At 34.2% G+C, this 17,581-nt stretch overlaps 1 protein-coding gene across 1 annotated transcript; it reads right to left on the bottom strand.

The window, feature by feature from the left end:
- Window positions 1-9,177: 9,177 nt before the first annotated feature.
- On the bottom strand, window positions 9,178-17,157 carry LOC131430297 (glutathione S-transferase 1-like). The gene is made up of 3 exons (XM_058595160.1): window positions 16,931-17,157; window positions 16,675-16,875; window positions 9,178-9,719 (listed from the first exon to the last, which is right to left on the bottom strand). Exons 1-3 carry the CDS (start codon window positions 17,072-17,074, stop codon window positions 9,408-9,410), a joined length of 657 nt encoding a protein of 218 aa, XP_058451143.1. The 5' UTR covers window positions 17,075-17,157; the 3' UTR covers window positions 9,178-9,407.
- Window positions 17,158-17,581: the final 424 nt, after the last annotated feature.

Below are 17,581 nucleotides of genomic sequence, written 5' to 3'. Positions count from 1 at the left end.
AGCATTCCGTACTGAGCTTTCTACTTTTCTCCCGGAAGTAAAAGTCTCATTTCAAATCGGACGAAGAGGAGAATGTCGAGTCTTGGTGGATGGATTGGAAGATTACGAACGTCTTATTCGATATTTGTCCGAAAAACTTCATAAATTTTATTCATATGATATAAAATCAGACAGACCCTTCAAGGCTGTCTTGAAAGGATTATCAAATGATCAAAGTATTGATGAAATTAAAAATGAACTAAAAGAATTGCTTGGTTTTGCCCCTTCCCAAGTAATACTTATGAAAAAAAGAGCAAATGGTACTTCTAAACCACGCTCTGGAATTTCCCATGAACTTTACCTAATACACTTCAATCGAAGTGATGTAAATAATTTGAAAACTTTAGAAAAAGTACGTTTCATTTCCCACATTAAAATTCATTGGGAACATTATAAACGGCATAATCGTATTGCAAACTTAACGCAATGTCGTCGTTGCCAAGGGTTCGGTCATGGAACCAAAAATTGTCATATGGATATACGGTGTTTGAATTGTGGTAAATCGCATTCGAAAGACGTTTGTCCAATGAATGAAACCACTGATAAATTTTCATGTTCAAATTGCAATGGAAATCATAAATCCAATTATTTGAAATGTCCTGTCAGGGAAAAAATTTTAAACGCTCGTTCGCTTCGACAACAAGTCAAATCAACGACCTTAAATTTACAGAACATACCTGAAAATCAAAAAACCGTTACAAATGCCACGCCTAATTCTTTTAAGGCACTGATTTCTTCGAAACAAAAAACAGGTACGCCTGCCAATTCGTCTTCTAACGAAAACAATTTATTGACAGGTAGATCGACCTCGTCATCATCTTCTTCTAATGTCAGTTATGCTGGTATATTAGGTAGAAATCTATCACCTATTTCTTCTAATGTAAATAATCAAAACACAGGACCGCCTTGCAGTTCTTCTTCTAACGAAAACAATTTATTAATAGGTAGACCGGCCAAATCATCTTCTTCTAATGGCAAATATTCCTTCAATGCCATTCGCTTCTTTAAATGAAGTCGATTTAGGCGATATAACTGAAAATAAAATGATCTACCTACAAGATCAACTTTTTCAAATGATCATCCAAATGAATTCGACTTCATCACTTTTTGAAGCATTTCAAATCGGATGGAAATTTGCAAATAATATTATAATGAATTTAAAATTTAACAGTGATGTTAAATAATTATTTGAATATTTTAAATTGGAATGCTCGATCTTTGAAATCGAGTGAAGATGAATTTTATAATTTTCTCAAAGTTCACAAAATTCATATTGCCATTGTGACAGAAACTTTTCTTAAACCAAATGTAAAATTGAAAAGTAATCCACATTATGTGGTTCATCGATTTGACAGGTTTACTGGAATTGGTGGTGGAGTTGCCATTTTTGTCCAACGGCAAATTAAACATCGAATTTTACCTTCTTTCAATACTAAAGTTATTGAAAGCTTGGGAATCGAAGTTGAAACCATTCATGGAATTTATTTCATCGCTGGAGCATATTTGCCATTCCAATGCACCGGCGAACAATTAAATTTCTTTAAAGGCGATTTGCAAAAACTTACAAGATATCGATCAAAATTTTTCGTAATAGGGGACTTAAATGCTAAGCATGTCCAGTGGAATTGTAGGCAAAATAACAGTAATGGTAAAATACTTCATAATCAACTCTCAGCTGGTTACTTTACAGTTCTTCATCCCAGTAATCCTACTTGTTTCTCTTCCGTGAAAAACCCGTCTACAATTGATCTGGTTCTAACAGATCAAAGTCACATTTGTAGTGAACCGATTACTCATGCTGATTTTGACTCAGATCATCTTCCTGTAACATTCAGACTTTCCAACGAAGCTATAATTAATCCAATTAGTTCTATTTTCAACTATCATAGAGCTAATTGGTTGGATTACAGATCTCACATTGAAAATCATGTGGATCATGAAACTATTTTAGAAAATTCTGCGGACATCGACACAGCCATTGATAATTTGAATCATTATATTATCGAAGCTAGAAATCTTTCAGTTCCCAAAGCTCAAACTAAATTAAATTCTCCTATCATCGATGACAATCTTCAACTGCTCATTCGGTTGAAGAATGTTCGTCGACGACAATATCAACGTTCTCGTGATCCTGCTATGAAAAACATAGTTAAGGATTTACAAAAAGAAATTAAACATAGATTTACTCTTTTGCGAAATGAAAATTTCGCTAAAGAAGTTGAACAAATTAAACCATATTCTAAACCTTTCTGGAAACTTTCTAAGGTTCTTAAGAAACCTCAGAAACCAATTCCTGCTCTCAAGGAAGGAAATCAAATACTTCTTACAAATGGTGAAAAAGCTCAAAAGCTAGCTCAGCAGTTCGAGAGCGTCCACAATTTTAATTTAAACGTTGTGAGTCCTATTGTAAATGAAGTCTCACTGAAATATGATCATATTTCAACCCAAGTGTTATCACACGATGACATTATTGAGACGAATTTTGATGAAATTAAATCAATTATTAGGAAACTCAAAAACATGAAGGCTCCTGGTAATGATGGAATTTTTAATATTCTTATTAAAAATCTTCCCGATGTTGCCTTGAGACTCCTGGTTAAAATTTTCAACAAGTGTTTTTCATTAGCTTACTTCCCAAAAAGATGGAAAAACGCTAAAGTAATTCCTATCCTAAAACCTGATAAAAACCCAGCAGAAACATCAAGTTATCGCCCAATTAGCTTACTTTCTTCTATCAGTAAACTTTTTGAAAAAATTATCTTGTTGAGAATGATGACTCATATAAATGAGAATTCAATTTTTTTACCAGAGCAGTTTGGATTTCGTCATGAACATTCAACTACTCATCAACTTGTCAGAGTAACGAACATGATAAAATCAAATAAATCTTCTGGGTTATCCACTGGAGTTGCTCTTCTAGACATAGAAAAAGCATTCGACAGTGTTTGGCACAAAGGTTTAATAGCAAAAATGTCTGATTTTCAGTTTCCTATTTATTTGATCAAAATGATTCAAAATTATTTAACTGATCGTACTCTTCAGGTTAGCTATCAGAATTGTAAATCTGAATTGCTACCCGTACGAGCCGGTGTTCCGCAGGGTTCGAGTGTAGCTCCAATCTTGTATAATATTTTCACTTCTGATCTTCCAAATCTACCCGTTGGTTGTCAGAAATCGCTATTCTGTGACGACACAAGTCTGTTAGCCACAGGTAGAAATCTAAGAGTGATCTGCAGTCGCCTACAAAGAAGTTTAAATATTTTCAGTGATTATCTGTCAAAATGGAAAATTAAACCAAATGCAGCAAAAACGCAATTAATTATCTTTCCTCACAAGCCAAGAGCTTCTTTTCTTAAACCAAACAATAATCACATTCTCAAATTGAATGGCTTGGAATTGACATGGTCTGATCAAGCTAAATACTTAGGTTTAACGTATGACAAAAAACTCACTTTCAAGGATCACATTGAAGGAATCCAGGCAAAGTGTAATAAATATATTAAATGTTTATATCCTCTTATAAACAGAAATTCTAAGCTCTGTCTAAAAAACAAATTGTTAATTTATAAACAAATTTTCAGACCAGCCATGCTTTATGCGGTACCAATTTGGTCAAGCTGTTGTTCCACCAGGAAGAAAACGCTTCAAAGGATTCAGAATAAAATTCTGAAAATGATTCTGATTCTCCCTGGTTTAGTACAAATGAGTTACACAGACTCACAAATATAGAACCATTAGATGTAATGTCACATAATATTATAAGCAAATTCCGACAAAAATCGATGCAATCTTCAATTGAATCGATTCGCTCTCTGTATTAGTTAGTAAGTTAGTATATAAGTTCCTTTTCCCCATTACACAATACATGTAGGTTTAGAATTTTCCCTACACAAAAATCTCAGAATTGCGGAAGCAAATGATGTATTCATGGTAATAACCAAATCATATATATATATATATATATATATATATATATATATATATATATATATATATATATATATATATATATATATATATATATATATATATATATATATATATATATATATATATATATATATATATATATATATATATATATATAACAGGGCTGAAAAGTCACCACTTGTGGCTGAACACCCAATTTAAATCTTAATAATTTAATTTTAACTCATATTCCAATAAATAGTTATTAAAAAAAAAAAAAAAAAAATCTTCGTCACTATCTTGCACCGTGAAGCTAATTTGCTTGCTGTGAATTATGGGGCTAGAGCTTCTCTCTTACCGAGAGAAGGAGAAACAGTAGTAGGGGTGAATATTGTTCGCTCTCTTCTATTCTCGTGCATGGACAGCCACTTCAATAAAGCAACAAGGCTCACGCTTCCTCAAAAGCAACATGATTCATAAAGCAGGTATATTCATGAATATCATACGCCGTGAAGCATGTATACTCATCTTCACTGCTTCATTCATCCAAACCCATTTCATGTGCAGGTACCAAACGAATTTCATGTGCAGGTACCGACAAACGAAGAGTTTTCAATGAATACCGATGAACTAGAATTTACCATATTGAATTTCGAAACAAGCTCAAACATCGTTTTCTGATATCCAATTCGTTCCGAAAACACTCTTATTTTTCAAGGAATATCGATAAACCGAAGGTTGCTATCTTGGAATTTGAAACGACATCAAATATCGTTTTCCGTCATCTGTTTAAACCCCATCCGAAAATACCCATATTGTAAAAGTTTTCAAGGAATATCGATAAACCGGAAGTCGCCATCTTGGATTTCGGAACAACTTCAAACATCGTTTTTGGTACCTACACATCAAATCTGTTCCGAAAATATCCATGTTTTAAGTGTTTTCAAGGAATATCGATAAACCGGAAGTCGCCATATTGGAATTCAAAACGACCCTAAACATGGTTTTCCGGAATCTACTCTGCACACACTTCATAAAAATGCACATATTGTGGTGGTTTCCATGGAAAATCAATTACCCTGAAACTGTTTTCATTTTATGCAAAGACCTCTTTTTACGAAGTAGGTTCCTAAAAAACGTTTACGTTATTTAGGATTCGGTTCGTAAAAAGAGCTAATGTTTGGATGTACAAGATCAACGTATGCTACTTACTCAGATGAATGACAGTTTAAAAAAAATTATTTAAATTTCTTTGACTGGAACTCTGATATAGGAAGGATAAGAAATGACTTGAAAATCAACTAGTAAAAGTTGGCCCTAAAGGCCAAATGTTATACATATACCATTCGACTGAGTTCGTCCAGCTGAGCAATGTCGGTGTGTATGAGGATATGCATGAAATAATGCCACTTATTCTTCTCATAGGTTGCTTGACCGATTTTCACAAATTTAAGCTCAAATGAAAGGCATTATACACAGATAAAAATATTTTGCAAATTTACATTTTTTAAATTTATGTACCTATTTATTTATTTGGGAGCAAGGAAAAGCCCGATGGAGAAGGAACTTAGCAATCTCTCTCCAGCAGGTATAAGACCTCCTCATCATTTGTATCAACAGATTACAATAATCCAACAGATACATTTGGACTTAACAATAACAAATAAAACTAACAATCAAAATTAACAATTAAAACTACCATGCCCATATTTAGAGCAGGCAATTAAACATAAAGTTACTTCACAGTTCTGTACGTTTCAATATAATTTAATCGCAAAACTAAGCGTTACTTGAAAAATACAGTTCTATTCATTGGAAATTCAATGTAATTCAATTGAGTTTTGCATCGATGACGGTTTTCAATCTAACTTTTGATTCAATCCATGTCTATTCCATGTTACTATTGATTTACATGTCGTGTAAATTTTCTTTTTTCTTTTTGTGTAGTCCCATAGGTTGCTAATAAATTTCATATGGATTCGACTATGTTTTCGGTAAAGGGTAGTTAAAATTGGTAAAGTGTAGTTAAAATTGTATGCCGTCATTTCGAACGACGATGCGAAAAGGGAAAAACTCTTCTAAACTTGGCTCAAAACTGTTTCAATTAGTAGGCTATGTTGTTTACTTACTAAACGAACCGACTTCGACTATATTCCAGCTCCCGGTCTTGGAAGTATCTCAAAACGGAACCCACTCATTTCTCTCGGAGATGACCGATTTTCATAAACTTAGGTCTTATAGTTCCATAAGTAGCTATTAAATGTCATCCAACATCGTGTTCCGGAACTAAAGGGTAAAGTGGGTCAAAAATGGCAAACTATGCTTTCAAACGACAGTGCGAAAAAATTCTTCTTAATTTGACATAATTGTTTACTTATTGAAAAGTTTATACCCAAATAAACTTTCTAATTTTTATTCATGGTCGAAATAAAATTTTGTGAAAGAATTCTCTAGTGACATTAATGAAAATATAAGTGATATGAGATTACACCATTAGGTGTATTACGTTTCGTCTCAGACTCATCAATGCATTACCAGTTTGTGTTGAAACACTGCTAATGCTACTTCACTTGTCAACATAAATCGCTAAACATACGTAAAGTTAATACTATTCCCAAGAATTATTATTTGCTGCAAAGTGCAACGTCTTTCCAAGCGTGTTGTTATTTGTTATTGGTCATTTTAGAATTAATGAAATTACGAATTTAATTATGTCAAGCGTGAATGCTGTAAACTCTACCATTTGCACTAAGAACTTTGAACTCGGAAAAATCATTCATCATATTTGAAATCCAGCCCAATGTGAGGCAGAAGTTTACTAGAGCCTATCTGGTTAAAATCCGATGATACTAAGTGCGGAAGAGCCAAACTAAAAAACATTCTTTCAACAACTGTCGATTCGCTTTGCGGTGATCAGCACACGCCAACGTGAAAATACAGACCAAATACAACATTGCCTTATTAAATATATCGTTGAAAAAAATAAAATTGTCGTTTCCAGTTAGCGTTCGGAATCTTCCCAACTAGTTTGGAAGCTACTTAGAAAAACTTATCATACCTCAAGAGTGGGACTTGATGTAGCGAACGATAAAATTCTCTTATCTTTCCAATCACATGCAATTTCTAGATGCACTTAGTCTGCGCTGCATGCACGACTTTTGTAGGTCGCTAATTATTCAGTGAATATTTTCATTCTAATACAAATGAAGCATTGATCGTCACCGAACTGAATACAATAACTTATTACGTCTTACTTATTTACAGTTTGTGTCAGTAGGAAGTGTGCATGACTTTTATTTTAAACAAGAAAAATAATTTTAATTTTTTTTTCAATAATGCACTAACAAAATAGCGCGACCCAATCATTTCTATCTGTCGTATAATCGCCACCATTCTTGATAAAAAATTTTGATTATATTGATAAAAAATTTTGATTATTTTGACCAAATTTTTTATTATTTTGACCAAACATTGAAATTTTTGGTTTGGCGAACGATATGTAGTTGCGGATTAAAAATATAACAGGAAATCATCAGAAAGGCCCTTATTCAATCAAAAAAGCAAAGTCTTGTCTTTACATTATTTTGGTGGAATTTGACCTTTCTTTATCAACAGACTTCACAGCCACATCATTGCATGGCTAGTACTACGATCCTACTGACATTAAGAATCCTTCAGATAGGATCTCGAATATACGACAATTGGCTTGTAAGACCAGTGCCCTATGTATTGAACCGTCAAACCGGGCTTATATAATCAATTATCCTTAAAATCGCTCGATTTAGGAATATGCGACAATTATCTAGCAACACACAAATGGTGTACCAATTTACTTTCAGGCCACCTTTATCTGGAAAAACGTATGTAGCCTTTCTTCAAGTAACGCGATCTCCTTTGGTAGGATTTGTCCTCGTGCCGTCACCGTTGAATAGTATGTCACTATAAACATCAAGTGGTGCCCGAAAACATCAATGTTCCCAATACGATAGATCCATAAATACATCGTCACTCTCAAGAAAAATATTTGTCGGCGAGGTGCAGGTAAACCGGAGTTATGCGGCGATGGTTGTGAGCTAAAATTGATGGAAAGAGTCAAACCTAAGACAAGAAACTTGGAAGAATATTGTTTCTTTATTGTGCTTGAATTGAACCTGAAAAATAAACATGATTCGGTTTTCCAGTAATAATTTTGACTGATTTACAAACATGCTAAAGGTCGATTTTTTGATCGTAACCCCATTTAATAGAAACACACATTTTTTTTTTGCCAAAATTCGTTTTTATTATTCAACATAATTGCCATCAGAGGCGATACAGCGATTATAGCGATCTTCCAACTTTTCGATACCATTTTTGTAGTACGATTTGTCCTTTGCCTCAAAATAGGCCTCAGTTTCAGCGATTACCTCTTCATTGCTTCTAAATTATTTACCAGTGAGCATTCTCTTGAGGTCTGAGAACAGGAAAAAGTCACTGGGGGCCAAATCTGGAGAATACGGTGGTTGAGGGAGCAATTCGAAGCCCAATTCGTTCAATTTCAGCATGGTTTTCAATCATCAATTCGTTGTTGTTTTTGATCGATTGTGAGCTCACGCGGCACCCATTTTGCACAAAGCTTTCTCATATCCAAATATTCGTGAATAATATGTCCAACACGTTCCTTTGATATCTTTAGGGTGTCAGCTATCTCGATCAACTTCACTTTACGGTCATTGAAAATCATTTTGTGGATTTTTTTCACGTTTTCATCGGTAACGTCCACTGCGTTCATCGTCTTTGGTGCTCATATGACCAGTACGAAATTTTGCAAACCACTTACGAATTGTTGCTTCGCCCAGTGCAGAGTCTGGATAACACTCATCAAGCTATTTTTTGGTATCGGCGGCACTTTTTTTCATCAAAAAGTAGTGTTTCATCAACACACGAAATTCCTTTTTTTTCATTTTTTTCACAATAACAAAAGTAGCTTCACTCAAAATGCAATATCTCACAAACTAATAATCAGACAGCTGTCAAATTTATACACGTATCTTTTGAAGGTTGGTACTAACTGAAAATGGTATGGATTTAATTCTAGTGGCGCCCTCTCATAGAAACGATACGAACTTTTCAGCCGATCTGTTAAGTTATTCTTGAGATGTGAATCACATCTAGAAACTATCATGAAGACTTTTTGTAGATAGTTTGAGGAGCTATGTAGTGATACATAATTGTTATAAAAACAAACGATTTAATTCAAACTGATATTATAATTCTTTCCAACGTAGAGTGCAAGTTGACATGTTGTTTTATAATGGTGCTACAATAATGGTGATATAGTCGTTCTTAACACGTAACTATCGTGAATGTTGCAATATTTGCCAAGAGTGTAGCAAACTAGTACGTTTCCAACTGTTGGAACCTCATAATACCTGTTCAATATTGCTATGCTGGCTTAGTACATTAGTATTCAATAGGATTCAGACGTTGGCCGCATTCTTCTTCAAAATATTCAAAATGATCTGACCATGTTCGGCTGCACTAGCACCGTTCGCCTCTTCATAGTAGGGCAGTTGCTTCAAACGATCTATCCAAGCGTAGATTTTCGGATAGCTCGACGGAATGATTCTCATGACGGAGGCGATTATTGAAATGCAACTAAAATCGGCAATCGTTAGTGTGGGACCCGCAACGTAATCATCTTGTAGCGTATCCTCCAGTAGTTGGTAGGCTTTCTGAATGTATTCGATCTTCTCGGGTGGAATCTCACTGCAGCCGGCGAGAATGGGTTCCTGACAGTGCGTGAATAATAAAAGAGATTATTTGTTAGTTTTTGTATTTTAATTTTATATGAAATATGTCACAACCGCAACTAGACAGTTTTTTTAATTTTCTAAACTGCAGTTGGCTCAAAAATAATATAACTTTTTCACAACTAGCCTCGAGCTTCGATGTGGCCGTCATTTTATATTCTTTCGTGTATTAAAAATCCTTTCTCTGTTTCAATACAGTAAAATAGGGAAAATCTACAATTTTTCCCGTGTTTCAAAATGCTCCATCTTAAGGATCAAATGTAAACCAATAACATGGATCAATAAGTCCCGAGACTAACAATGGAAACAACATTTTTTATGCAAAACCTTTTAGGGTGATACAATGGTTCTAACGTTTTTCCAATTTTTCAATACCATGTTTATAAAAAAATATCTTTTGCTTCAAAATAAGCTTCAGTTTCAGCGATGACCTCCTCATTTGAGCCAAATCTTTTTCCCTGGAGCATTTTTTTTGAGATCAGCAAAGAGTCAGTAGTCACTGGGGGCTAATTCTGGCGAGTATGGGGTGTGGGGAAGCAGATCAAAGCCCAATTCGTTCAATTTCGCCATTGTTTTCATCGACTTGTGGCCGGGTGCATTTTGTTCCATCGAAAGCAATCGCGGCACCCACTTGTAAAAAACCTTTCTCATGCTCAATTTTTCAAGAAGGATAGTAAATACACTTCCATATGATATCTGTGTCATCTCAGCAATCTCACGGAGCTTCACTTTACGATCTTTCATTATTATTATTATTATTATTGTCACTTCACTCACATTTTCCGGTGTAACGGCTTCCACAGGTCTACCCGAGCGTTCCGCGTCATTTGTGTCGGTACGACAACGTTTAAACTCGGCGAACCACCGACAAATCGTTGCTTTTGATGGACAAGAGTCCGGATAACATTTTTCAATCCATTGTTTCGCTTGCACGGTGTTTTTACCCATTAAAAAACAATGTTTTATCAAAACACGAAATTCGGTTTTTTTCCATTTTTTAAACAAACTACAAAACGACTTTACTCCAACCTCGATAACTCAGCTGTTTCTGGTCGGATCGACTTAAAATTTTGACCCGTTTCAAGCAAAGGTTAGTACTCTAGAAAGACGTGGTTACTGGTTTACTACGAGCGACATCTCTGCTTTAGTCTCGGGACTTATTGATCCATGTGTTATTGGTAATTTGTGTATTGCGCACAGTTTATTTGGTACGTATATCAAAGATCTATGTATTTATATATGCAGTGCAATCAGTTTATCAAGGTGGCTTGAACGATTGAGTTTACAACAATCTTTTCTTCAATAATTTATTTTCTAACTTTAGCCAATGTGTGATGGAAAATTGTTTGCATTTTATTAATGTAAATATTAATTTCCTAATTAAAAAGTTAGCCACAATGCTTCAATGCATTTGTATAAGATCGCGCTACAAAAAATAAACAAAACTAATTTTTGGTTAAAAAAGCAGTTTTTTTTATTATTTATAGTTTTTTTAATCTACTAAAATCTTGACTCATTCAAATGCTACACAGCAAAAAATCTCATTTAAAGTAAATTTTTCAACTTTGCAGGATCTATCAGTTGATAGCCGAGAAAACCAACTCCCACGATTTTATCAGCTGCTATTGATCTTTATCAGGATTCGACATCTGGATTCGATACAGGATTTATACGTGTTACGGTTTTGTTAATTGATATGTTTCATATGTTTTTTTAGCATTTAAAATATTGTTTTGTCATGCTATGAATCATATTCTCATATGAAAATATAGAGAAAAAAAAAACTCCCATTACCCCCTCAGGTGGTGTGAAACAAGCTTTCACGCAGATTTCTACAAAATATCATAGAAGGTAAGATGACTTAACTATAATAGACAGGTCCGTACTCAGGATGAAATTTTCAAATTTAATTTCATCGAGGTCCAGCTTTCAGGTCCGGAAATAGAAGAATTTAATTTTCAAGTCGTCATTAGAAGTTGAAGCTCAATCAAAACAGAAAAATCTTCTCCACTTTGTTCGAAACTGTTTCAATTTCATGGTCTTGTATGTTGGTTTTTATACAAACTTGGTGTTACCGGTCTTCGGTTCCGGAAGTAGTGGTCAAAAATTTCAAAACAGAACGCACATAGATTCATGAGAGTTGACTAGGCCGATTTTCACAAATGATAGAATGGATCAAACAAGAATCTAGCTTCTGGTTCCAGAAATACAGAATTTTGAGTGCTCAAAATCTCAAACAGTTATACATGGTTATGATTTTTCATTAACTTCTATTGAAGTTGAAGAAGTACTAGTCTTTTTTGCAGAGTCAGTAGATTAATGAAGACACAGTATTTCTCGTAACGTGGTAATTGAAGACGTATCGTATGCAAGAATACTACGTACTAGTGAAATGTAATGTTTCTTGAGACAGCTGACACCAATTTCTCAGAGATGGTTTGAGGTTTGGGAAAAGATTATAGTTCGAGGGAGCCAAATCAAGTAAACAAGGGGGACGGGCAAGTAATTGGAAGCCTAAACCGTTTATTTTAACTATGGTGATTTCGATTCTCAATCGTTCCATTATTGCGCGTTAATACTTGCAGTTCTGTTTTAAAGTAGTACTCCAAAAGTATACCATGACAATCCCAAAAAACGTGATTAATCCACCTAGCAGTGAGATGATACCTTTTTTATCAATCCGCATGTTTGTTTTTTGCATGGATATTCTTCGGTGTTTTAGTTCTCCTGATACTATTTTAATTATCGTCGTTTAAACGGCAGATTGAGATTTTAATCACTCATTACCCTGTGATGTCGAAACTGCAAATCGTATCGAATTTCAATCTTAACGTGTGACAATCGATTGAACATTCCATGAGATGTCGAAGTAAGTTCCACCTTAGAATTTTTCGTTAATATTTATAATACTTCCAGAGCCGGTATTCAGGAACTAGCATAACCCAAAATGATTCGTATGGCCATGAGTTATTACGCCAAACAATTTACATCTTCTATATCTGTATGAATATTAAAAACTCATCATCCTGTAATTCCAGAATTGGATAAAATTAACCAATTTTTTTATGGGACCAAAAATTTATTTGAATTTTTGTTCTTGAAGTTCGATTTGGCCTTTTTGAGAAAATGATTGAGCGATTCGATACTGGAACCGGAATTCTAAAATCGGTGTAGCCGAAATCAATTAAATTCACCTGAGGAGTGTGTGGCATCTTGTGGAGGAGTGACATCTTTGAGGAATTGCAGTGCGAATTAAATTTTTGGCTACCTTTCGAATCGAAAACTGAATACCGATTAAACTGAAATACATTTATTTGGTAATTTATGTGAAATGGACATTTTTATACTAATCACCGGATTTTAACCGGAATTCGGATCTGACTAAACAGCACGAAATTTTATAGAATTTTAAGACCTCTCATTTGAATCATAGATGGTTCTTAGATTTCATTTGAATCTTAGATCGGTTCAGTCATCTACGATAAAAATGAGTTGCATTATTTTAATTTCGTTTTACATATCATCCTGTGGTTCCGCAATCAGAAGTCGGATCTAAATGTAATTTAGGAACCTTGTTTGGGAGCATACTACTTTTCATATGAATCTGAGTTTGTAGAAAACGGTTTAACCATCTCCAATAAAATTGAGTGAAATTATTTGTCACACACGCATTAGCTGATCTCGACGAACTGAGTCGAGTTGTATATGGGAGTTACGTTCTTCCAGAATTTATTAATGTAAATAGTTTAAATCAATATAATTATGGAAATACTTTCAACTTCAAAATGCCGCCATCATCTAGTTTACATGTCATACTTGAATGATTATGTTGCCAACAACGAACCGTGCTAAAATCGGTCCGAGGCAAAGTGCCATGAAAAAAGATGCTGTACACAGTCTTTTTACTACATAGAAACAATTGTATGTAAACATCCGATCTCAAAAGCATTCAATAGCGTTCTGGGTGACGGGAAGACCTTTCATTTGCGACTAGTTTGATCAAAATCGGTCCAGAAAATCTTTAAGATCTCGACCTCTTTGTTGACAACACACATACATACACACACACACACACACACACACACACACACACACACACACACACACACACACACACACACACGGACATTTGCTCAGTTCGTCGAGCTGAATCGATTGGTATATGACATTCGGCTCTTTCGGACTAATTGAGCCTCCTTTTTTTGACAGCAGTCTATTGTCGGGTAATCATTCTGTTCTCTGATAATAGATCCAGCCAAAGACGTATTCGAAGTGCGCTTGCGTTCGGTTTCTGATTTCGGAAGTGGCCAAGTCCCCTCGAGTTCCCCCCTCTAGGTACGTGCCTGATCATAGAAGGTAACAACGACTTAACCATTGTCATAACTTTTTACGTAACTACACGTTCGAATTACCTTAAAAAGCACGTGAAATGGTTTCAAAGTGAATATGTTCATGACGAAAATGAATGTTATGCGAAAATTTCCTAAAATGAATAGATTCATCACATATAATTTAGGTGAATCGGCCAAACGTGAAAAAATTTACTTCCAGTGTAAAAAAATCGATATTAAAAATTCCGCGAAGTGAGCCTTTAAAGTGTACGTAACTCAGTACTTTGCTGAACAATATCTAGTAATAAAACTTTGTCTTAATTTAACGATATATTTAATAAGGCACGCTACCTTAGCTCTTAGATGCCGAGGGCAAGTAGTAATAACACTTCAAAGCAACAAAGAATTGTTATGTTGTTTTAACTAAATTTTTCCACTTGGCAGGTTTTGTCAGTTGAGAGCCTAAAAACATACACTTCCACGATCTTATCAGCTGCTATTGAATTTTATCAGGACTCGATATCTGGTGGAGCGTGTTACAGTTTGAAAGTTTTGTTAGTTGATGACTGTACTAGCCTGCGGCTCCCGGTATTGAAATAGCGAATGTTATTTTGCACTAGGCTACAAATCATGAACACACGACCAATATTTCATGTGTTATGTTTTGATTTTCAGGAACAATGTGGTTTTCATGGTAAGATTTCTATTTATTTATGTGGATATGTGAGAACATCTCCATTACACCTATAGGCGGTATGAAATAAGCTTATCATTGAATCTAATCTAACCGAAATATTAGGTGATGTATATTTTAATTATATGTGGTTTCTACCAATTATAGAAAAACAATTGTTTATCTAGTAGGTAAATGTGATACACGGAGGTAAATGTGAAATGGAGCATGTTTGAAATAACTAAACTGTTAGTGGATTTTTAAATATGGTTTGATGATTTTTAGCTAGAATATTATTGTTTAAAAAAAATGTTTTCCCTACAACATCAACAATGTTCTCTGTTTGATTCGAATAAAAATTTTGGTCTGGTCAAATGGAAAAAATATTTGTTCCGGCTGATTTTGTTGTTGAAATAAGCTAACTATTTATTAAATGTCATCCAAAGTTGAGTTGATGTCATCGGCAATGTTATGTTGATTCAATCCTGCTATATCTTTATATCAAGAAAAAAATAGATTCAATTTGTCTATGATCTTATTTGTGTAATGAGACAACTAAGTTTACTGTTTAAAATAATCGTATTAGTTTTATTTGTTATAAATCAGAGCGTTTTATAAGTAAAGTTTTATCTGCTTTTCTAATTTACTAGGGTGTCTTCAGCAATTCAAGCGCATGTACTGATAATTAATAATATTTTTGAAAATTGCATAACATTACATAACACATTTTCTTTACAAAAAAATATTTATGGTATGTGAATAATTGAATCGTCTCGCGACAAAAAGCATAAGTGTCTTGAAAATTATCAATATTAATTAATAGCATGATTTTCAAGAATATGAAAATGAAAATAAGTCAAAATAAAAGTAGTATCAAAAATCAACCTAGCAAATTAATTCGAAAGAAATCATTCTATTCTTAAAAACAATCAAAAGCGTATGGTTATAACATACAAAAGCGTTAGTTGAAAAAACTAATTTTTAATTCATTTGTTTCAACTAAAAAGTTTATAAGTTTAAAGCGCTACAATTATTAACATTAACTAGAGTTCGTTCATTTAAAACTATTTTTTTTCAAATTGAATCTACTGTGAAATTGTTTGTCAAGATTAAAATATTCGTTATTTTTATCAAAATATTGATTGAAACAAATTAATCCACTGAGAAAAAAATATCACCATGTTTTGTAGTTTCAAGCAGCAATATTTGCAATATCAAACCAGATTTTCTTTTGTCACTACTTCAATAGATAAATTCGTTGTGTGAAACCCAAATCTGGTTATTTTTACAATATTTTGCCTTGTGTGTATGAATACCCACTACCCACAGAAAGCGATGGTTAATGTTGAACTTGTTATCATGTTTTTATCTAAACTTTGATTTCTGCAGTTAATCGGAGAAGAACATAGAAGCTTTAATTAATTAAGCTTGAATAATTGTATTCTAACTCTAAGCAGCACACTGCCGAGAGTAGACAATAAATTCGCAACCGCACGAGTGTTGCCAATAAATTCAGTCTGTTCCAGATGAAACTGAAAATGTACTACTTTAAAGATTTAGTTTATCTGTTTTGTTAATGGCAAATTTAATGTTCAGAGAAAATTTTGAAAATTAACTTCAGAGACCAACAACAAAAGTATCTGTCACCTTCATGCATAATAAATCCTATAATTCGTGACAAAAGGACGCAGAAAATGAAAACGAAACAATCTACATACACGGTATACGATTTCATTGATTTCAAAAGAGGCCACACCTACGATATATTTCAAGCGCTTTGTGAAAAAAAAACACATGCTTCGATGGGAACGTGAATAATTTAGAATATTCGATTTTCAAACAGTCAGTGTTGCACTAGTTTAAAGTTTAAAGAAAGTGCCCAGGTGCAAAGATTTCCGTGCGAACTTTTCAGTTGTACTATCATACTTACAATGACAAATCTCGCGCGCGCGAACAATACACCGGATTCGAAATGCAGAGCAGCATTCACTTTAGCCTGTTCGGCCAAATCTTTTGGATATAACGAATCGTCTTTTCCGAACTTCGATACCAGATAGATCATGATGGCATGACTGTCCGAAATGATAACCCCGTTGTCATCCAGAACAGGAATAGTGTGCTGCGGGTTCATCTGTGGAAATGAGATTACATTAGCGATGAAATTATGTCAAACACAATTTTATTACCTTAAGAAACTCGGGCTTTAAATGATCTCCGGCTAGCAGGTTTACCACATGGTGATCCAGCTCTAGGTTCAAGGCTTTCGCAGTTAGTTGTACGGCGCGACAGGGAGGACTCAAATGAAGAGTGTAAAATATTGGATTGGTCATCGTATTAATCGATTGCGAATGGAGAGGATGAGTACAGCACGACTGGTTCACTAAACGGTTTGAATGAAACTGAGAACTGAGTGTTTCAACAGCCCAGAGAGAATAATGCTACTACAAATTCGTCTCAGGCTTTCAGCTATTCGGAACAATTACGTTGTATATTCACACCTTAAACCCTTTACTGCTATACAGGTATATTTCAAAGAGGTGTGGATTTACAATAATCTTTCTGTTGAAGGACCTGTGGACGAATTTTCTGGAGTTAGTATACATTTTCAATATGCATGAGCATGGCTCAATTTACAGGAGATTGTTTGACACTTATGAGGTGTCCCAATAATTACTATCAATGGTTTATTCATTACCTATGCTGTCGTTCCCATAATCACAGTCATGAATGTACAAATGCTAATTATGGCGAAAAGAACGAAAATAGAGAGCTATTATCCTTGTCCTTTTAACTATAAAATACATTCATTTTAAATTTTACTTAAGTTGACCTGTTTT

Source organism: Malaya genurostris, chromosome 2 (genome assembly GCF_030247185.1).
Source record: "Malaya genurostris strain Urasoe2022 chromosome 2, Malgen_1.1, whole genome shotgun sequence".
Classification (NCBI taxonomy): Eukaryota; Metazoa; Arthropoda; class Insecta; order Diptera; family Culicidae; genus Malaya; species Malaya genurostris.
Note: the sequence above shows the minus strand (reverse complement) of the source record. Positions and strands in the feature narration are given on the sequence as shown.